The sequence below is a fragment of the Enoplosus armatus genome, chromosome 14 (genome assembly GCF_043641665.1).
Source record: "Enoplosus armatus isolate fEnoArm2 chromosome 14, fEnoArm2.hap1, whole genome shotgun sequence".
In the NCBI taxonomy this organism is placed as follows: Eukaryota; Metazoa; Chordata; class Actinopteri; order Centrarchiformes; family Enoplosidae; genus Enoplosus; species Enoplosus armatus.
The window spans coordinates 5,926,255-5,949,645 of record NC_092193.1 but is presented as its reverse complement, the minus strand read 5'-3'; the positions used below and the strand labels follow the sequence as shown (position 1 = coordinate 5,949,645).

At 41.0% G+C, this 23,391-nt stretch overlaps 1 protein-coding gene across 3 annotated transcripts in view; it reads right to left on the bottom strand.

Annotated features, from left to right (window-relative positions):
• Positions 1–2,701: 2,701 nt before the first annotated feature.
• LOC139296757 (guanine nucleotide-binding protein G(olf) subunit alpha) overlaps positions 2,702–23,391 on the bottom strand; it is a 40,950-nt gene continuing 20,260 nt past the window's right edge. For all 3 annotated transcript variants that reach the window (XM_070919257.1, XM_070919259.1, XM_070919258.1), the window contains 7 exons: positions 6,610–6,664; positions 6,429–6,502; positions 4,952–5,010; positions 4,638–4,758; positions 3,949–4,079; positions 3,793–3,860; positions 2,702–2,848 (listed from right to left, as the gene is read on the bottom strand). In XM_070919257.1, the coding sequence (XP_070775358.1) occupies positions 2,702–2,848; positions 3,793–3,860; positions 3,949–4,079; positions 4,638–4,758; positions 4,952–5,010; positions 6,429–6,502; positions 6,610–6,664 (655 nt within the window). The remainder of the gene's footprint in view (positions 2,849–3,792; positions 3,861–3,948; positions 4,080–4,637; positions 4,759–4,951; positions 5,011–6,428; positions 6,503–6,609; positions 6,665–23,391) is intronic.

Below are 23,391 nucleotides of genomic sequence, written 5' to 3'. Positions count from 1 at the left end.
ACAGTAGGAAAAGTGCAGGTGTAACCAATAAAACTAATGATGGCTGAATTCCATTTAGCTGCTCCAGTTTCAGGGTCCTGGTATTGTTCATGCTACACTGTCATGACTGACTGGCACACTTGAATATAACACAGCCATCTTTAATGTTATTAGCAACACCTGCGTTTTTTTTCTACAATGACAACTCAAAAAAAGGCCTATATTTATACCAAAACAACCCTGCTGAAACACAGTAAAGACACTGAATGTACTCGGCACTACTCACCCACATATATGTCGAGTGCGGCCCCTCACGTTAACTCCACCGCAGCATCCACATAATAAAAACAAAAATAACCCCTCAGTGGTAACAAATGTGGACACAACTGGACACCAAGATGGAAATAAAGCAAAGTCCTCTAATGTGCCTCTTTATTTAAAGAAAATAAAAATGTCATTTAATCATCCTCCCAGGCCAAACAAGGTTTTTGCACCTCCAGTCAGTTCACTCTCTTTTGGGGATAGACGTGTACTGTAGCAGAAGAAAAGGCTGATGCTGTTTGTACAAGGAGAAGAGCTTGTCTTGTTGGGTGCTGCTCACACATTCATAGTGCCTGTGCCATTGGGTATGGCTCCAAAGGACCAAAGAATTACTAATATTGCACGCTCTCATTTATTCATCTCCATTCTAAACATGCTTTCCTATGTGTGTATGTATACATATTTACCGTATACATACATAGGTATGTACACCTAGGCACACACATAATTAAACATGTATAATTGTACATATATATTTATATAGACCTATAAATTTACATGTACATACATTTATAAAATTTTACACACAACGCACACTCGCTCTCACACGCACGCACACACACACACATACACACACACAATGCGTCTGTGAGTCTATGTTTGTTTTATGTACACATGCGCACAGGCACGCACATCAGTACAGATCTCAGACACACTTCATATCGAAAAAACGTTGGTTCCTATTAAAACAACACCAGGTTGCAATTTGGACACTTTCAATGGATTTCCAATGTTTGTTTAAAGCTGTGAAATTCAAAAAAAAAAAAAAAAAAAAAGGAGGAAAAATAAAACCAACAAAAGAAAAGAAAAAGGCATGGCGCTGCAACATCTGGTCTTCACTGCAGGTAAGTGGTTAATTTGCATAATGTATACAGGTTTTTAGGATTTTTTCCCTATTTTTTATTTTTTACTAAACAGCATTTCCTTTTTTTTTATAAACCAGAAAAAACTAAACTCTACAGAGAAAGTCCCCTACCCGCAGTCTTCCGCTGCTGATAGAGATTGACATCAAGCTGTACAGCGCAGTCGAAAACATACTTACATCTGAGCTCATTTACAGGTACAGCCATAATCAAGGCACAAAGATCTACAAGTAGATTTGTTTTTCTTTCAATTAAGTTGTACAAAATAATATTACATTTTACAGTCTGTACAGGATAATTCAACCTTGCACAGTGTACAAGTTAACAAAAAAAATAAACAAACAAAAAAAAAAAGAGAACAATACATTTTTCTCCCCCCCCCACCCTCCCCTCCCATCAGTATCTCTAAGCTAAAAGGATGGTTTGTGTGGAAAAAGGAGGCAGGTCCGAGTCCGTGGAGGCAGCAGGGCTAAGGTGCAGAGAGCTCAGTCCCTTTTCCTTCATTTAAATCCTTCTTCATGTCGTCGTATACTTCCTGCCCCCCCCTCCCACTTTAATCTTTCGCTCCACATGTCTCTCGGCTGCTCGGTGCACCCTGCAGCTCGGCAAGCTAACATCGTGACAGGGTAATAAATATTGTGATGCTACATTGTGTGTATGCTTCCTCTGGAGAAAAAACAACAACAACAACAACAACCGAGAAAAAGAAAAAAAAAGAAAAAAAAAAGTTATTAAGGAACCTGATGCAAAGTGCATTTATCTCTTCATCCACTCGGTTCCCCTCCGTCCACTCCCGTCGCTCTCCGGTTTCATCGCCGTCCAGTCGCGGAGAGAAGACGCGGGTCGGAGGGGGTGACGGGGCAAAAAAAAAAAAAGGGTGGGGGGGGGTGGGGGGGCAAAGGTCATGGTGGTGATGCCAGCTTTTAACCGGCAGGTGACACACAAACATGAACACACATACATGCGCTCACTCACATGGCATTCCTCCTTCTCTTCATCACACACACACACACACACTGCCTCTACACTGAGGTCCTGTAGGTGTGTTTTTATGCATCCACACCCACCAGTCCAGGTCCAATGACAAAGCCAAAAAACAGGACACAAAAGGGCAAAAAAAAAAGAGAAAAAAAAAAGGAGGTAGCCCAAGGCTTAGTGGAATGACAAAAATCAAGGCATTCAAAAGGAAGGATTAAAAGAAAAATAAGAAGAAAAAAAAAGAAGCGGCACGCAACAACTTTGTTCCCCAACCTTCCTTTCACGTCGGTGAAATGGGGATGAATCGGTCTCAGAGAAAAAGAAGAAAAAAAAAAGAAGTACAAAAAGCTAAGAAGTTAAGAAGAGGAAGAGGATTTGACACACTTCAGTAGTACTTCATAGTCCTCGATAGGAGGGGTGGTCAGGGGTTCTTGAGGGTTTCTTTGGGGGAGGAGGGGTGAGGCGTAAGGGAGGAGGAGGAGGAGGAGGAGGAGGAAGGGTTCGTCAAGGATGCAGAATGGTGGAGAAAAACACAGAAGGCTGACGGAGGCGGTCTCCCATCACAAGAGTTCGTACTGCCGCAGGTGCATTCTCTGGATGATGTCCCGGCAGTCGTTGAACACCCGCCGGATGTTCTCTGTGTCCACGGCGCAGGTGAAGTGGGGGTAGCAGTAATGTCTGCCGTCGCCACTCGCAGTGCTGATCCGCTGAGGGGGGAGACGAGACAGACGTGAGGGCGATGTAATATCATCTATCTCAAATTAGACCACTTCCTGTCCCTGTGACTTCAGCTTTGAGTCGTCTGAATAATTCACTGTCATTTACCATCCGTGGTTTTCACACAAAACATGACAAAACATCCGCATACAGAAAACTAAAAACTTAATCTTGCCGTTTGATGTTTTTCTCATTAACATTAACTAACACCCGTCTTCTGTGTTTCCGTGATTGTAAAACTATTACTTCTTGCGAATATATTCTCTCTTTTCCCAGGATTCCAGAGATTTCTCGCAATAAACGAACAGAACCTCAGATAATTTATCATAAAATTATGTTCGTTCTAATTTTCTGATGTTATTTCTTCAAATTCGATAGATTTTGTTTTAGTAGTTTTTTAACAGTTTTTCTTAAAAGTAAATAATCTTTGAAGTAGAGAATGCCAACTTTGAATCTTCTGTTTTATGTCCGATTGGTTTTATGGGAGCATCTGACCATCTGTATAAAGCTGACCTGGTGTTATTCTGCTGCTCTAATTCAAATGTTACAACTACAGTACTAAAACTACTGCTAATAAAGTAATCGTATAAATAATACTGATATTTGAGTGTCAAAGTCTATTCTTGACCTTAGAAACAGTATCAACATGTAATGTAACAGCAAAAAACTTCATAACAACTCTATCCGCTGACGACGACCGTGAGAAAGCTCCACTAAAAGCTAGTAAGTGGACCTTGAGTTAAGATTGTTTGGTAATAATTGTACAGTAAAAACTTTGTTCTTCAGCAGCTCATCTGCAGACCACTTGTCCCCATGAGACGGTAACAATCAGCAAGTGCTTTGTCAAGTTCAAAGCAACAGAAAGTGCACAGTAGGCATTTGTATTTGAATTGACAGGACCAGGATATTCATGTCTGGACAGAGAAATACTTACAAGAAACTCGTCTCGGATGAAGAACTTAGCTCTCGTCACTCTGGGGTCTTCACCAGGTTCCGGAGTTGCTAAAAGAGCAACAGATCCACAGTTAACACTGACCGATGTAAAGAGGAACCCCATTAGCGCTGTGGGTGTTTTTAGTCGGGCACAAACCTTCATTTGGTATGGTGTAGCGAGCATATTCGGGGAAGTAGTCTTCAATTTTGGATTTTCCAGCTAATACTTTCTCAGCCAGCATGTCCTGCTTGTTCAGGAATAATATGACCGATATAGTGCGTAACCATCTGAAAAACAAATCCACAAACAACAAACACTGTTAAAGAAACAGTATTTTTTCATGCGGATGAACACATGAGAAGGGAAACGATGGGGTTTACATTTCACCTCTCTTGGCTTATTTAAGTTAATAACACCTGAATTATGTGGCACAGAATATTTAGAACTGATGGACACTTTTTGTTTGTAAAACAATTAGACCCCCCTTTACTTAAATTAATCAAAGAAAGTCAGGAGATGGAACTACAGATCCTTCGGACATCAGTTTAGTTTCTGTGACAAGAGGGTGTGTTGATTGTGATTGTGTGAGTTTTATTTTAATTCTGGGAGGAAAGAGTTTCTTTTTTGGGGGTGTGTTTATGTCGTCATTAGCGATTTTGACAGTAAAGACAAGGAAAAAAAGACAACAGCACCTAGATTAACAGATACCAGAATGTCCCTCTTAAATTAAGTTGAGTATCAGAGATTAAATGTGTGTATAAACACAGCAGAGAAAGCCCTCCTAGACCTGACACGAGGCTCGGGATGGAAGGAATTAACCATCAAACCTCATGTTCCTGACTCACCTGTTGTTCCAAATACTGCGGAAGAGGTCCAGGGCTTCCCGTAGCCTGTTGGTGTTATTGTCTTCCCTTATTACCATGTTGTAGCTGCTGCTGGCCACCACGAAGATGATAGCAGTGACGTCTAGAAAGAGAAGAGAGACACGACATCAGGACAGCTCTCTGGCATCACACACGTTGGTAGGAATAACCCAAAAATAAGAGGTGACAGAAAATACTTAAAGACAGACCAGATAGGAGGAGAACGTGTTGTTGTGCGGGGACATACAGTGTGGCTATTTGAACAAGAACAAGAACAAAAAGGCTGAACGTCTCACCGTTAAAGCACTGGATCCATTTTCTCCTTTCATCTCTCTGGCCTCCAACATCAAACATGCTATGGAGGAGACAAAATACTGGGTCAGACACAACAACACACTCGCCGCTGCCCTCTTTAATCAAATAGTTCATATCTCTCGTGCGACGTCAGCTACATATTGTATTGTAGTAAATTTACACGCATGTTTTATCTGAACGATAATTCATGTAAAAGATTTTTTAGATCATCACAAAAGATCTGTTTTCTGTCTTGAGCTAAATCTGCTCCTGATCTCAGGTCTGGTTTGCTAAAAAGAGATCCTGTATCTTAATGGGACAAGTCTGGAAACATTAATAATCAATTTAGGAATAAATGATATGAAGAACAGCATTATTTTCCACATACTCGGTACCCTGTGTGACCCTGGCTGGATGTTTGGAAGTCATCAAAGATGAATAATAATAAAAAAAAAGGCACACCCAAAGGGAAGTCATGTCCCAGAGCTTTTATATCAATCACTGAGGATGATATAATTTGATACAAAGGCCCGTTTCAGATGGTAGAATAAGTCTGTTGTGTCTGCGACTGCAGAAGTGGGTCATCTCATCTGACATCATTAAAGCAGTTACAAAACATTTACTTTAACTTTTATTGACTGCTCTTATAACTGCAACCAATGGTCAATAACTTACAACTGGCTCAGAAATCACACCGGTCGACCTGACGATTAATTAACATTTTAGACACTTAAGATGACTTATTTTCCATCTCCACTTCCAGCCGCCAAGCAGGTTGGGGTTCAGTGTTGTGTTCAAGGACACATTGCTGTTAGGGGGTACGAACTTGTGACATTACAGGCTCTTAACACGAGGCCAAGGTAAATATAGCAATAACACCCAAGAGGGAATTCTTAACTGGGATTATTGGTACAACAGTGATGCAAAACGGAGACATAGTGGTAAATTATTCGCAGAACCTGGAAAATGCCTGGGCCTCCTTTCCAGGAATTGGTGACAGAGCTAGGAAACACTGCTGCATATGAAAGAGGATATTTCCTTAAGTGGGGCATGTATATATGTATTTTATAAAAGGTGAAAGTAAAAAGATGAGGTGGAAGCACATTGATGACATTGATTTCCATGTGGGAGGTGTGCCTTAGTACTTTCTTTTTTCTTTTGGTCTTTATTTCTGAGAAAACTCCTTCATATTTTGGTTGACCCTTCTTGTTTCTGTGTTTGGGAGGCCGGCAATGGGAAATTTGGATGTTCTGTGTTTGCAAAAACATTATTTTTTTCTGTATTTAACGTATGCAGGCAGTCTTTTTCTCCTTGACTTTTGGAGAATTACCAGCATGTCTTTGACCAAACTGACTGTTCGGGGGAAAAAAAGTGTTACGCAATAAAGAATAAACTACCAATCAACAAATATACCAGCAAAGTGAAAACACGTCTTCATCATGTGTGTTTATGTCCGAGTGACAGCTGAGCAAGACTTACTGAAAGTTCACTTTGTCTACTTGGAATCTCGTCTCGAAAATCCCTGAAGTTAACACTCGGCAGCGTAGCAGGTCCTGTAAAACATTGAAATGAAGACGGGTCCGATTCAGTAAAAGTCTTGACAAAAGTGGTGATACAAAACTACAAACTATAAAGTGTGCACATTGATGGGAGGACTGACCTGGTCCGTGGGTGTGTAGTCGTTCTGTCTTACTGAGTCAATTCTGTCCAGGAAACTGCAAAGAGAGAAACAGAACAGACTTAGATTTTGAAGTTTAGAAGTTTAATGACTAAGGACTAAGTTATTAAGATTCAACTACATAAAACAATTCCATGTCACTACGCATGAAAGCTAGGAAATAAATGAGATTAGTCTCCGTAAATACTGACTGCTAAAAATAATTTTACAAGCCTGAGATACTGAATCCGCAGTAGTCAAAACCAAATAACAAACAGGGAACGAGAGCTCATCTCACAGAGGAACCCAGAACACTTTCATGCTACACCAATTCCAACACAATTTCATCAAATTTATTTGAACAAATCTATTAATTGCAATCTGCAAATCTGATCACACGTCACAAATGCTACATAATTCATTAGACCTATCTCTTGTGCTGCGTCAGTTGGAACTGTCATTTAGACGTTCATGTGAGCTACACTGGATGCTGCAAAAGGCGGCCGCCATGTCTGACTCCCTGTAGAGGCTCGGTAGGCCGGTGTTAAGGCAGCTGGTTGCCACAAGAGGGCAGGGCTGCTCAGTCTGAGCTATTTTGGTCTGTCTCTAGCCAGAGTGATTACATAAGGCGGTTATTGTGGAGGTTAGACAGCTTTCTGTTGCCGTCTCTTCACTACTGAGAGAGCATGTGCAGCAGCAGCAGCAGCAGCAGCAGCAGCTGGGCCTTTCTGCAGCACAGCAGGCTCAGGACACCAAGGCTGGCTCAGGACACCGAGGCTGGGGACACACGGTCACACAGGCCCCTGGATGGTCTGGACCACTCAGTTAAAAGATTACAACAATGCCGGTCAAAGGGCCACAATGTATATAGACTAAAAAAAGGTCCATCATCACACTGCTGTGGAAAAAGCACTTTATAGGTATTCACAGAGACAAGATACATAATACAAAGTTTTACATCTAGACAAAAGAGCCACTGGACATTCAGTAGGTCTCTCTATAACCAGAGATACCTAGCTTTCTGTTATCTGAACTGACTTACTACAGGAGCAACGATGGACCACCCCAGAGTTTGAAATAAACCAAAGCCCAACGCAAAGATGCCCTTGAAAATACTGGTGGTACAAATATGTTTGCCAGCATGAAATGCAAATGTGTCGAAAAGGAACTAAATACCCTTAAAAGTCACAAACATAAACCTATCTCTCTCTCTCTCTCTCTCAAGACAGGTCGGTTATCACTTGAGCTGAAAAGATTTCTTTATCTATTGGTTACTGACAAAAATTAATCAAATTAATTCATTTAATCATAATTCTTTAAGCCAGAAATGTGTTTCAGCATCTCAAATGTGACAACTCACAGCTTCTCTTTGTCTCAAATGGTAAAACATTGATTATCTTTGGTTTCTGTACTGTTTGTTGGACAAATCAAGCAATTTAAATGTGTCACTTTGGGTAATTGTGATGAGCATTTTCACTATTTTTCAAGAAAATAATCAACAGGTTAACTGCTAATGACAACAAATTGTTAGTTGCAGCCCTATTTGTTGTCCTACATTATTCCTAAATAAAATCATGAATTAGTACCAAGGAGTAGTCCACAACAATACTATTAAAGAAAAATAAATAAAACTACAATGGTGAGAATGGCACAAGGTATATTTTTCTATGAGAGCAAATGAAGTAAAAAGATGCAGCAGAGGAGACAAAGGTGCGTCAGGTATTTCTGGAGGAGAAGGGTTCCCAGCCTTAAGCTGAGGATGGTGAGTGAATCTGGTATGTAGGACACAGATGTGGACCAAACAGCTCATCTCACCATCCTACATTTTTCACCCAAACCGTCTGTGGCTTCAGGACGTCACAAGACAGTCAACACGGCTTCAGCACACAAGACACCTGATGCACACGAAGATTAATAGTCAGGGTTTCTGTATGGTTTCAGCCAGAGATGGTTTGTCAGCTCATTTTCAATTCAACCATAAAAGTAGCACACCTAGCACACCCATGTAGAGCTAAATAACCGAGAATGAATGCTCTATTGTGAAGCATTAGATAACCGAGACACCGCTCATGTGCTCTGACAACAATGTTTTCATCACACCGACTTTATTTCTGCATCACACAGTCCACACAGTCCAAAAGGAGAAGTAAGGCGACTTCTGAAAGAGCATTCGACTTTCTCACACAAGAGTTCATACACAGTAGATACATCTACGTATCACCAGACACAACACATACGGTATGGAGGAGAAATTACAAATGCACGCCACATGTTACCACAGTCCAAAAGCGGCATCTAAAAACGCCTTAGTTATTATTTTAGGGCACTCTACACTATGTAGTTATTAACTAGACAAGGTATGTGTGCCAAGTCATCTCAGAGGTCTAATCCAGAATAAAAAGTTCCCACAAGGAGTCCACACCTTGTCTGTAACAACTTGACCTTCGGACGGTTGTTACACAAAACTGAACCTATGGATCTTTTAGACTAAAGTATCCTGAACTTTAAAGTCTCTAAAAGGCCTTTAACATCTAAACCTGAAGCTTAAAGACACCCTGGGTTTATAGCCACTGCAGAGCAATGTTCTGATAACTGTTTTTTGTACCTCATGCTCTATCACAGTGGCCCCAAAACATTTCCTGCTTGTGACCCCTTTAAAAGAAAGCAATATCTCCTGGCATCCCCTTGTCACAGCCGCTCATCTACAAATTGTGAGCAGTTCAATCGAAGTTTGATTTTCCCTTCTCAGATTATTTCATGAACTCTAAGAGGTCTGAAGAAATAACACTACACAATATTTCACAAGAAAGAAGCAAAGATTAGAGAGGTTGGGAACAGAGTGACATGATAGTTATTTCTACTGACTATAGAGGGCAGTAATGCCTCGAGCGGCGCCCAAAAAGGTAGAAATGGATAGAAAAAACACAAAGAACAAAACTAGAAGGTGGTGTGAACAATGCAGGTCTCCAAAACGTTCTCAAACAGTCTTGACAAATCTTTTATGTATTTAAAATGTATGTTCGACATCACTGGACTAGGGCTGCGACTAACTTTTTTTCATGCTCATCAATGACTAGTCTGCTGATTATTTTCTCAAATAATCGTTTAATCTATAAAACGTCAAAAAATAGCAACAAATATCCAAATTTCCTAAAACCCAAGGTTGCTTGTTATATCAGACAAAACCTTAAGATTTCAGCTTTCATCACATAAAACAAAGAGAAGCAGCAAAGGCTTGAAAATTAACTGAATTATTATCATTTGATAACCAAAATAGTTGCTGATCACTTTTATTTCGATTGACTAAACAATGAATCAACTTCTGTTTCAGCTCTATAATAGAGTGCATTTTAATGAAAAAGTAGTACAACACAGTGTTTGCTTAAAAAGAAAACTACACCCGTCATCATGAAAACATCTGCAGCTAACAACATGCAGAGATGTAGTCATATAACATGTTGGTTCAAGATGCACATTTAGCAAATCACACAGTTAATTGCATCTATTTGTCAATTAGTTCTTCACTGGAACAAAGATGAACACAAACCAGCAAATACAATATACAGATGAGTATCACACACACTCATCTCCCCTGAGCAGACACAGGCTCTTATTCACACGCAAAAACAACAAAAAAGCCCTCCAAAAATCTCCAGCTTCTGCCCCATCACTGCAACAATGTGGGAGTATTTTTAGTCAGCCTTCCTTGCAGAAACCTAGCTAGGTTATAATTACTGAGCGCTTTCTGACTGCCATGTGACAGAAGTACTATTGGTAGAGCACTGGAGAGCCAAATATAGTCCTCGTACCCAGCAAGAAAAAATAAAAAGAACAAGGGTCCTGGATCCAGGAAAAACGGCGAAAAAGATAACATTGATTAGCAAGTGGCCGTCTAGATAATGCCTTATCAAAAGGTTTGGGTGCAGTTTTCAGCGACTAAGGCTGTTCTGGTCGAGCGCTACAAATAGACGAGCTGGGTTTCAGGTCCAGGGAAATCTGTGGTTTGTGTAGCTTTCTTCATTTTCCTCCCAGAACTGTTCTCTACTGGCATCAGAGATTGTTATGTGATGTCAAAATTGTGGATTTGAGGGACAACAGACAGGCAGTTTTTCCACTTTGTTCTTAGTATGTGTACAGTACATATATGGCAAATTATGAATTTGGCGCGAGGTTTGTGCTTTGTTTTTTTCCACTTTAATGTCTGTTAAAAACCATCAATCCAGCTGTGATTCCTCATTTATCTTTGTATCCTTAAACACTGAAACCCCCTATAAAAAGGTATTTTACTATTCCGCGACAGTTTGTTCTTTATTGGCAGGTTAAATAAAAAAAACTCCACTACTATCTTGTCTATTACAGTCCCTCTCTTTCTGTCTGCAGGGTTGGGTCGTCTCTGTATTTAGCCAAAACACATTGTACTCGTCCTGCGGGCCAGTCTGTGTTGCTATGTATAGGCTTTATTGTGGACAGTATCACTTGACTTGGCCTGGTCTTCCTGTGTTGTTGGCCTCATCTTTCCACAAAACACAGACACAAGCATGAATCCACACACACACACTGCCAGAACCTCACCCACACACACCAATATGTTGAGGGACAGTAGATGAAGGGGGGGGGGGGCTCAGGCCTCAGCACCCATGTGGTCCAGGTCACATGTTGCTGCCCATTGAGCAGAAAAGGGGGTAGAGGGAAGATGGTGGTGGTGGTAGTCGAGAGGCAGGGGCATTAAAACGCTTCATACCAGGGCTCAGGGACATGGGTCACCCAGCTCCACAGGGACTGCTCCCTGAACCAGAGCACTGATATGAGCTCTCGTACCATTAGGTCGCTTTCGGAGAGCCACAACAAACAAACAAACAAACAAACAAACAAACAAACAAACAAACAGGCCTAAATACAAATACAGCTACAAACAGAATAAAGTAGCCAATTGGCAAAGAAGTGAACCAAACGGCAACAATTTCATTTAAACATTCAAATTTAAGCCAAAACAAAGTGCAGAAGTTGCAACAACGCTGGAATAAAGACTGGAAAAAAGTCCCCTCCAACAGACAGGTAACCTTCACACCAACCAACAGCGCCCAGCCTCATGTGCTCATTTGATAATTGGGTTGACTTTTTACAAATAGTGGACCATCTTTAATTAGCAGTGCAGAGGATCCGATCAATAGTTTCCATATTTTGAGCCGCTCAGGCCAGCATAATGGACTTTCACTTTAGCCTCCAAATGACTGGTGACAGCGCTTTAAAGCTGACTGCTGGACGCAGCAGCAGCACCACTATACTGTTTCTAGCTGGAAAAGCTTTATCTAAATGTTTTTGTTAGTGCCTATACATATTTTTCTGTGTCATATATTCACTGTAGTGAGTTTTGTTTTATGTTTTTCCATGACCGAAGAGAACAATTTAAAGTAACAATCCATGACAGAGAACAAAAAGAGTATGAGCAGCATAATTCACCATTGCTGAAAAAAAGAAACAAGCTCCGCCTCAAATAACTCAAAGTTCATTGAGGGAAAACTGACACCAAACCGACCATACTTTTTGACAAACAAATGATCTGGAAGTGCAAAAGCAGAAACATGACCGTAACAGCAATGATTGCTCATTAAATAAACATGATGCTAAATAAACAGATTTAAAACAAAAACAAAACCAAGATCACCATTTCAAATCTTGGCTCTAGAAAGCACAATATAATTTCCCAGAAGCCAAGGTGACGTGTTCATATGTCTTGTTTTTGTCCGACCAACAGTCCAAAACCCAAAGATATTCAGTTTACAATAACATATAACAAATCTTCATATTAGAGAAACTGGAAACTAATATTTTGTGTTTTTACTTGAAAAATGGCTGACATTATCAAAATAAATTCTGTCAATCAATTACAAATTCTTTTAGTACTTGGATCATTCCTAAAATATGTCTGTCAAACTGTCTGAATCTAATATTTCAACTTGAGAACTTTTCTTTCGTGCTTCATCTGTTTTCTTTCTAAAACACACCCAGTATCATAACAAAACCAGCTGCACTACACAGCTCATCACATAACACAGACTGTCGAGGCTCTGAGCTGGTACAGCACGCAGAGCCATGTGCAGCAGGACGAAGTGAAGGTGGAGCTGTGCAGGATCCTGGTCACCTGGTGGAAAGATCTGAGCCCCGGGTTCAACTCATCCATCCAAACAGGAACACTGTGCAGTTTGGGAGATGGATCTGAAACTAGACAAATCCATCAACGGCTCAGTGGGTACTTCCTAAATATAGGAGCAAGAACGGAGACACTCCTGAAAGTCAAACCAAATCTTGTGTAAACAAAAGTGCCTGCTTTATCTCAAGGCCGCCAATTCGCCTTCCAGGGCCGCATCAAGTCATGGTTTTGAAAGGTGTTGTATAAAAATGTAAAATACATTGTAATGCCCTTTTGTCTCTGCTCAATGTCTACATGGACCATTACATTACCTCTGCTTAAAATAGACTTAGCCCCCAAATTCAAGCTACAGTGGGAACATGGGGACTCTGTCAGGCCTGAACCATGTCCCATGTGGAGCTCCCAACTACAGTTCTCACAGTGAAATTGACTTATGGGTTTCTCAAAATAATATTGAAGCCCAACATCGATACACTATCTGTCAGCTACTGAATTAGTCTGCGCCAAAAATAGAAAACAAAGTAAAAATAGTCTAATCAACAATATTGAGCAGGTTTCAATTCTCTCGCCCGTACAACCACAGCCTCCATGTCAAATTAGTTGTTCCGCTTGGGAGTCAACCGGTGACCCAGTGAAAATGAGCTTTTCCTCTTTTCCCCTAATCAAAAGTCAATAACCAATGACTAATATCAGACAGGGGAGTCTACAGTATCAGTGCAGATTGCATAAGCCTGAACCGAGCCGTGCTGGCTGAAAAGGGTGGTGATTAGAAATAAACCAAACCCACACAGAAGGAAATAAATTCTCCATTAAAAAATTTAAAGGTCAGTTCCTTTTCAATTCTTATTTTAATAATTTAAAGATTTCTCCGGATGAAATTCAGCCACAACTCGAGCAGTGAAGGCCTGTGTGCTGTTTGTGTAGTTCACAAACTGGCCTCCGGGTGGCATCCCTTCGCTCCTGCTGCACACTGCCTCTCTTCCACACTGACCCTGCCTGCTTTTAGCAGCTGGGTTCCCATGGCAACCCCAGTCGGTCCATACCACTCCTCTCTCCCTCTCTCTCGTTCTCTCTCTATTCCCCGTCTCTTCCTAAGCCAGGCCGCACTTGTATCCTTCCATTCCCAGACTCTCCCATACATCAACACAAAGCAGAACCGTGCACTGTGCTAGCTTTCTACATTGTATGTGTGTCACTGTGTGTGTGTGTGTGTGTGTGTTTTCGGAGGGAGGGCACAGCAAATTTAGGTTCATGAAGACAGATTATTTTAGAGTGCCACCGTCTCCAGCACCCAACCAAAAATAAGTCACATTTTCAGAAAAGGGAAGGAATGTATTGTGTAGTCTGTAGTAAGTAAAGAGACACAAAGTTGCTGAGTTCTGTTGCAACCTGACAGACGCAGAGTGATAAATTAGACGCGCAGAGTTATTAAGATGAGAGCTGAACCGTGGGGATAATTGATAAGGATGTTACAAGTCACAGAGCAGTCAATAGGAGTTCCATGACATGGGCCAAGCTACGGTAATGTATATTGGAAAATGACACTTTATGGCCAAGTGGTAACTGCGAACTGTGGTGATGTGACAGCTTTGTAACAACCCACAACACTTCCTCCGACCCACAAAAAATAATTCACAGCAGCTTTATGCACACTGGGATGCAACTATCCCTCAATACATTACCAAGGAAGTTTCTCATTTCTGTTATACCAGTAGATCAGGGGAAATGGATTTGGAGTGATTTGATGTGTTGGTGATTAGTGGGATATCTGTTCAGAGTAATGAGTGTACAGTGCCATTACTTTGCCAATGAACAGGTGAGAACAGCAGGGTCAGAAGACCCACACGGGTACTGCAGATTATTCCAGCGCTTCCTTGTAAAAAAAAAAAAAAAAAACCCACACAAAAAAAACATTAATCTTGGTAAATTTTCTATTTAGTAAAATCAGATCCCAATCTAATAAAATCCACTGATATACCACTCTTCATTATTTCACTCCACTTCTACACAGCTCTAAAATATGCTAAATCTAATCTCAGATACACCAAAATCTGCTAATTTAGTTGTTGCAACTCAAAATCAAGTCATCTCTACTTTCTGAATATACTGGACACTTTGTCAAGAGATATGGGTGGTAGGAGTTTTGTGCGTTCGCAAAACGCTGGTGGAATCCAATGAAAGCACTATTAGCATTAACATCTTCTAATTCAACAACTGTTTTATTGACCCTGAGAGCTGTATGTCTTTTAATGCATAGGGTGACAACATGTATGTATCCTGCTTTGTCAAACTCAGTACTCACTACAAACACATACAACACAAGAAAAACACCAAATCCTCACAATCTAGAAGATGGTACAAGGGAATGGTTGGCATTTTTGCTTGAGAAATAACTTACAAGATTTGTTGGTTAGCAAAATACTTACATTACAGATAAATTTTCTGTTGATTGACTAATTGATTAATCGACTTGCTTTAGCTCAAGTATCTGGTGCTTATGCTTCAGCAGACACAGAAAGACAAAAAAAACAAGTAATATGCGCAAAGGAACATGTAAGTGCTTTACGCCTTTGTTTAACTTGTAGCAGCTGTAAAAACACATCAGGTGTGGACTGGAATTAAATGTCTAAATAAATATTGCTTTAGAGGCCAGTATCACTCCAGAGAACCACAACATGCATGCGAAGAGGAACCGGATGTTCCCCTGACATAGCATATTCTTTCGTCAGGACCCTTCAAGATGCGGTCCTTATCTATGTGGTCAGCATGGAGAAGCTCCAGAATCTCAGATTAAGAATGCCTACAACAATAAATCATCCAACCAAACTGCTGAACCGTGGCTGGTGCTGGAGCCAAATGTTTACTTAAGTTAGCCTCCAAGCTAACTCCTTCAGCCTGGCCTGATGAAACAGCCAACAGCTCAAACTGTCTAGGCAAACAAACCACTGTGACAGAAAAATATAAAAGGTTTCTATAAATAGCTTTGTGTCCCCTTCTGACCACATTCCACAGGAGGTGAAAGTTGAAGCTTGTTTGACTAGTGGCCGAGGTGGAGGGAGACCTTTTACCTGGGTGTGGCTGGACACTGCTAACTGCTAGCCTCACTGCTAGCCAGGCCTACAGGCTACATAACCAGGCCAAACTCAGGCACTGAGGGTTTGAAATCCCCATGTGATACACAACATGCTAATGTCAACGCTAAACACACGTGGTCATGTGCTTTTTGATGGATTTTGCATGGCTCCAGGTCTGCTGCTGCTCCCTGTGATAGGCCGGCTTGGCAGCAACAGGGAGAGAGTGTGGAGCTGGGAGCCCCTGTCATGATTAGACAGCAAAATGTCTCCTCGCGTGTCAAACCCTGCTTTGATCAATTCAGCTCCCCCCCTCTCTGTCTCTTCTGGCAGAAATGGTTGAGCTGTGTGTGTGTGTGTGTGTGTGTGTGTGTGTGTGTGTGTGTGTGGAGTAGGGAGAGAGAGAGTGAGCAGGAAAGCATATGGGTGCATTCATACACTCGCGATGATTTGTTTTATGCCAGGGTATTAAGAGAAGAGAAGGTATGGCCAGGCAGTGCGTAGTCGCTCACACACACATACACACACACACAAAACCAACACAGAGGCGTTTTGTGTCTCACCTTCTGCTACTGACCTTCCCTTTGTTTACAGCGCATTGCCGGGATACTCCCTTTGATTCGGCAGCGCACACGTGACCCTCCGCCAGTTTCTGCTCTGCAGTGCTGCTGCTAAAAATAGCCTCAGCTTGCCCTGGCTCCACAGCTAGTTTACATAAGCTCTAAGGGGGGTGGGGGGTGGAAGGGGAGGGGGAGAAAAGGGAGCAACAGAGGGGGGAGAGAGAGGAGGGGGAGCCTCAGTGAACAGAGAGAGAGGGAGGGAGAGAGGACGAGGAGGAGGAGGAGGAGGAGGAGGGGGGTCTATGGACGACCATTCCACAATCTCTGAGCAGGGAACCTGCAGCGCCACTGCTGTCCTCCAGCAGTCTGTGCCTTTACACTCCTGGTCAACAGCAGGGTGTGTGTGTGTGTGTGTGTGTGTGTGTGTGAGTGTGAATGTGTGTGTGAGAGAGTGTGTGAGTGTGTGTGTGAGAGAGAGAGAGAGACAGAGGTATGTGTGTGTGTACTGTATGTGTGTAGTCGGCACACAGTAACAGACTCGCAGATATCCGCCATTCACCAGCCTCGCTCTGTGTCTCTGTCTGTCCTTTAAAATGGACGCACATTTTAACCCAAAAATAAAAATCTATTTATAGATGCGATTCCCCTTCTTTAAGTGGAACATGAATTCCCATTTTTTCTCTGCAACACTATTCACACTAAACATTCAGAGAGACAATTAACACGGACCGACAAATAATCTGAGACAATTTTGCTAATTTGATATGTAATACAAAAACTGAGATGAAAGTTGCTCCACATGTTCACAGGAAAAAGACTGATTTATCTTTTTCATACATTTTGATATAAAATTAGATTTTAGATATACTATTCAAAATGTGCACCTCTTTCCATGCAGTAGTCCTTGCTTTCAAATGTGATTCAACTCATTGACTAAACTAAATACTGGCTGTCAGAGCCTCTGGTCTCTAGAAACAAAATAAAAACACACGGGTAGTGTAGCTAATCTTGTGACATGTAGCATGCTATGCTGGGCAGCTTTAGGCTCTCTTAACTGTTTCCAAATGCCCAGGCAGGCTGAGAGCTTTCTAAACCCGACATTTACTACTTTAAACTTACACAGTACTTTAAAACACTTACCTAATGGTCAGAAAAGGCCATTAACAGTTACAGTAACACTAAATCTCAGACCCTACTGTTAAAGATGTTAAATGTTAAATGACGCCCTGTCTGAAAAAAGGTTTACAGACTTCATATAGGGAACCACATGTGTTCTCATGTGTTCTCATGTGTTCTGCAACATCCTCTCTGCTGTCGCTTTCTGGCCTCAAGAGAGGACTGAATAGATAGACAGAGAGAGAGGGAGAGAGGGAGAGAGAGAGAGAGCAAGAGGGATAGTGGGAGAGGGAGAGAGACAGAGAGAGAGAGAGAGAGTCAGTCCCACAGGGGGCTCTAACAACCTTAAGGACAGTGGTTTGTGTAGATGGAGTCCCACTGAGCTTCCAGTAGATCAGATTCTACAGTTCAGCTCAAAACCACTCCTTCCTTTTCCTCAGAAATCATGCTCACATCTACACACTCACAGATATACTCAAACACACGCACACAAACACACACACACACTTCCATAGTGCCCTCTTTGATTATTCCTCAGTCAGCTGACAGCAGGGTCATCTGATTTTAGCAAGCGACACAAAGGTTTTTGTTAATCTGGATTAAGGCCTTTTATGATTCTTTTTTATGAAGAAAGTGGGTTTTTTTACGATTTGTGTGGTATAATTATTTGAATTGCACTATAGTAAACATTTGTGTTAACAGCATTAATTATCTTGTTAAAAATTAGGCTTAAAGCATGCACACATCATTTGCTAAGAGATTGAATAAACTGAACTGAAACCATTGAGGCTATTTTTAAGAGTTTGTTTACTGAAAGTGGCTAAAGCAGTCAACAACAAAAAAGATAAGAGCATACCAAAAAATAGCTATAAACATTAATAGTTCAAGATGCATTCAAAGCACTTTTCTGAGTAAAATGAGTGCTGTTTCACCAGCATTTTTGAGGATTCAATCTGAAATCAGGAGACATTTTTAAATCGCTTTGCTAGTTAGGTTTAATTTTGTTCTTTGTAGCATTGTATGACTTTTTGGAGAAACGTTTGTCGTGCTGCTACATCATCTATCATTTTTGTTTTCGGACTAAAGCTTGTAATAACAAAATCACACCAAACAAATTAGAAGTTGTTTTTGTTCTTTTCTTTTAGCTACTGAGAAGCTCATTTTTCTGAATGTCTTGCTCTGCTCCATACCTGGCCATCAGTCTATCTGTTGTTTAACAGGTATGTCCACCAAGTTAACATCACAGACCCTAACAAACTCTCAGCTTCATGCTTTTTAGATGCATACATTTAAATTGTGACTTCAGATTTCTAAACTGGACAAAACAATACAGTCCGTGAAGGTTTAACACAATTTCAAAGGCTGCTCTGGCTGCAGTGAGACAAATATCCTGGCATGCGTTAAAAGTAACCTCATAACCAATCTGAAAAAAAGTTATTACACTGAAATATAAACACACAGATCAGTTCAGACATGTAAGTGGAGCCCAGGCCCTGTCACAATCAGCCTCATCCCTTGGTATTATACTGTGTACATCAAATCAGCTAAAACATTAAGAAATGAAGCAACTTATTGGTGACAGAAAAAAGCAGCAGTGACATGCAGCCGGTGTATAAATATCGCTCTCTCGGGCTCTTCCGTGAACAGAAGAGGCTCCTTATTGAGGAGAGCCACTGTTTGCAAAGCGTAGCCCCTCTGTTTCTGTAGGCCCTTCAGGGGCCGGGGCTGGCTGACAATGCCAGCCATTCTTAGCACTTTACTGCCTCAGATGACTGTGTCAGTGGCCCCCAGGCTGGTGACAGAGTCCCGTGACCAGCACTACACCCCAGCCCCAACCCCAGCCCCAGCCTAGGCCAAGAACCAGACCCAGCCTTCGATATATCTATCCACAGTCCCATCACCAGGACTGCTGGAGATCTGTCCCGTCTCAGCTGTACCTCTCCATCCTGGACCAACTACACTATGAAGATCCTTGCAAATTTAAACATCTGGGAGGCATTGGGTTTTGTTAAGCAAAAAACTGCATTAATCCTTTAAAGCTGAAATGTTTAGAATTACTTTTTACAATATATTAAACCCTGAGAACTGCAAATGAAGGATTTGGAAGGTTTTGGAAAGATTAGTACAATTAATTTCATAAAAACACTATGTAACTCTATTAAGTGTCAGATAATTTAAATAAATTCCTTCTCCTGACAGGAGGGATGAGATAGGGAGCCCAAAGTCGTTGATTTAGTTGATTAATCTTTAAATTAAAGAAGAGATAAAATAAACAGAAGAGACTATTTTGAAAATCGATTAATTGTTTGTCCTTTTTTAAGCATAAACTAAATGCTTATGCTAAACATAGGATCTGAACTCCGATCCAGCTTCTCTAATGTGAAGATTTGCTGCTTTTCTCTGTTTTTACATCATTGTAAACTGAATATCTTTAGGTTTAACTTGCACTTTTTACAATTGTATGACATTTTATAGACTAAACCATTAATCTATTAATTGAGAAAATAATTGGCAGATTAATCAATGATGATAATAATCATTACATGTAGCTCGACTGTATTTCATTAATCCATCTATCTTTTGAAAGTGTGTGATGATGACACCCATTTTCCAATACCCCCTGAATAGCCCAGACTTTTCCTCAGTATTTGATCTTTGCCCCTTCTATTTAACCCTCATTATGGTCAATGGCGATGGTGCCAAAAAGTGTGAATGTCTTTGGACGGCTAAAGCAAGAACAATCTGATATTTGTCTCAGTAAGAAGGGTGAGTCAGGGCCAAGTCTCGTCTGTCTGTATGTTTTGAATTCAACTGTGTATTTACTGGTGTGTGTGGTGTGATTACCATAAACTCTAGATGGGATTGTGGGGATAAATAACTGTAGAGGGATGATCATTTGGATTGAAAAAATTGGGACGCACAAAAGTATGAGCATTTACAGTAGGTACCAATTAACCTGCCTCTTATTTTCTTGATTAATCAATTAATCGTCTGGTCTACTAAATACCAGAAAAGAGGGAAAAAGTCCAACACAATTTCCAAATTGTTAACTTTGTCTGACAAATGTTCCAAAACCTTAACATATTCAGTGTACCATCACATATGACAAAGAAAAGCATCAAATCTTCTCAATTGAGGAGCTGGAACTAGGACGTTTGGAATTTTTGTTTTAAAAAATGATGAGTAATAGTAAATAGTAAATGCAGATTAATTTTTCGATCCACTAATCAATTATTGAATAATTGTTTAAGCTCTGATGGCAAGATATTGCAAAACATCTGGATAGGTTTTTCCAAATCTCATCATTCTTCATTACATGCCAGCATGTCTCTGTGGATTAACAGCTATTAAATTCATTCAGGACACATGAAGCTGGCACATTAAACTATAACTTATTTCATACTGCCAAACACTGAAAGCATATTGGTAAACTACAATGACTTTTTCAAAAAGAATGGTGCTTCTTAAATAGGCAGTGGTCTTTTGACTCAAACTGATCAAAGGGAGGCTGACCACACACTATGTTTTGGAGGTACATCATTTTAAATCACAAAATATATGAATTAAAAAATAAGTTTACAGCATCTACGGGAAACTCCAGCCTCATCACACATGAAGCCCTGCTGTATCGCTCAGCTGTTTCATAGCCTCATTTCTTCAGTTACACTCCAGCTCCATCCAGGGCTGCTCTCCTCTGGCCCAGTCCCTGCTGCTGCAGCCTGGCTTCCCCACCACTGAGCGCACCAACACAGGGAAAGCTCCCTACCAGACCAGCCAGCATCTAACACTGGATAACAATCATCAAATACAGTAAGAAATACCCTCAGTATATGAATTGTGTCACGAATTGTGTCACGAATTGTGTCGTATTTGCTGGGGGACTGCAACAAACACCCACCACACACACAAAAAAAGGAGAGAGGCCTGTTCAGATTTGCGTGTGAAAAAGTGTTTGATTTTGCCGTTGACACATCCAAGGCATTGCAATGGAACCAGCCCGCCGCAGCTGAAAATAGCTCATAATCAATCAACTGGCAGACACATATCTGTGCTCTTAAAACGTATAAATGTGCAATGCAGAGGGCAGATCAATGGGTGACAGGATTCCAAAAGCATCGATATGGACATGCTCTTTGGCATAACAAGCGCTCGCCATCGGCCCATACTTATTTCCTGTGCCTTTGTCCAATGGGTCGTCCAGCGTTTAGCCTGCTGGAAAATATATCTGCCAGTGGAGCAAGGTCTATGAAGGACAACACAGACGAAACGGCAGATGTATATAATCTGCCTTCACAAAATCTAAATACCACATATAGGTATATCTAACCAACTTTCCTCCTGCTGTGATCTTTTTTGGTGGTTTGACTGTTAGCATGTAAGGTTGCTGCCTGCCAATCTGTTCCTCCCACAAACAGCCACATGTAGGCCAACTTCCTCTTTAATTTACTCTCAGAGGGACTGAAAGCACCCTTATCACATTTGTAATCCAAGACATAGCCTACAACACAAACACAAGTCTGTGCAGGTTCAATACAAAAAGTGAGGGAGAGCAGGTGTAGAGAACAAAAGTAAAAGATGAAATGAAAGCTTCCTGGATTATCAGAATGGGTTGGGTCGGTGCTAGCTCAAACGTAGCTAGCAGTGAGAGGAAGGGATAAGCTGACAGACTCTTATAGACAAACATGTCTTCTCTGAATTTAGAGGAATAGCCAAAACAACATCTGTTTAAATACAGCCTGAGTCCAAAGTTGTGACCTCTGCTCCTTTCCTTTCAACCCAGTTGGCTGCTGAAGCCGTCTATCAGTGTTTCACTACTTCCAGGATAGTCACTGAGAACAGTTAGTGTCGTTTAGTGGTCATAATAACAATAGGTGTGGGTGTGTGTGTGTGTGTGTATGTGTGTGTGTGTGTGTGTGTGTGTGGGGGCCTTTACACACAGACTGGTCTGCTGCCATGTAGGACAGAGTATCTACGAATGCCCGCCATCCACATAGTTCATGCAGAGGTTAAAACTGAGAGAGGAAGTAAGTGAGAGGCCACGCAGTCTGACAAATTCCAGACATCAATCAAACACACTGACAATAGAGGCATATTGTGATGTTTCTTCTCAACAGTGAGATTTCAAAATGCAAATGTGAAAACAGATTTTTCCTGCTCCAAAGATCATGGTAGGTGCTGAGATGCTCAGGCATTTCTATCACTGAAAACAGATTGATTTACTATATTTCAAGATTTTGAATTTTGATGTTATTTAGTAGTAAATCCACAGCGCTTAATCACACACACACACACACACACACACACACACACACACTTTCCTGGAGACGAGGAAAAGCACTTGAGCAACAAAACGCAGCAACTATCATTCAACTGAACTCACATTCAAGTAGGAACATCTGACCTATAAAGTAAGAGCCACAATCAAAACTCAAATTGCAGTTTGTACTTTTGTATACTTAACCCCATGAAGCTATAACTTATCTTTTTTTATCTCCTTTACACACCAGTAATATACATTTGTTAGCTTGATGGTGATTTATTGGCCAAACATACAACTGCTCACCAGCTGTTAACCAATCAGGAGCAGCAACGTAACAGCCAGAGAGGCGGTGATAGGAGGACAGCAAGAAGGGCAGGAGAGAGGAGCGATCAAATGGAGAAAAAAATGAATGACATCGAAGAGGAGGAGGTTGGAAACAGGGAGGTCAATTGGGACTTAAAATAAACAATTAAGCATCAGCCATTTGCCAGTATTTTGGATTTGGAAGAGTAGATGTATAATAACTTCCATGCAAATAAATGCTGGCTACTTACAACATAAGGACAGAAAGAAGAGTACAGAAAGTATATAAAGTATATATGCACTCGAACACCAGAAAACCACTAC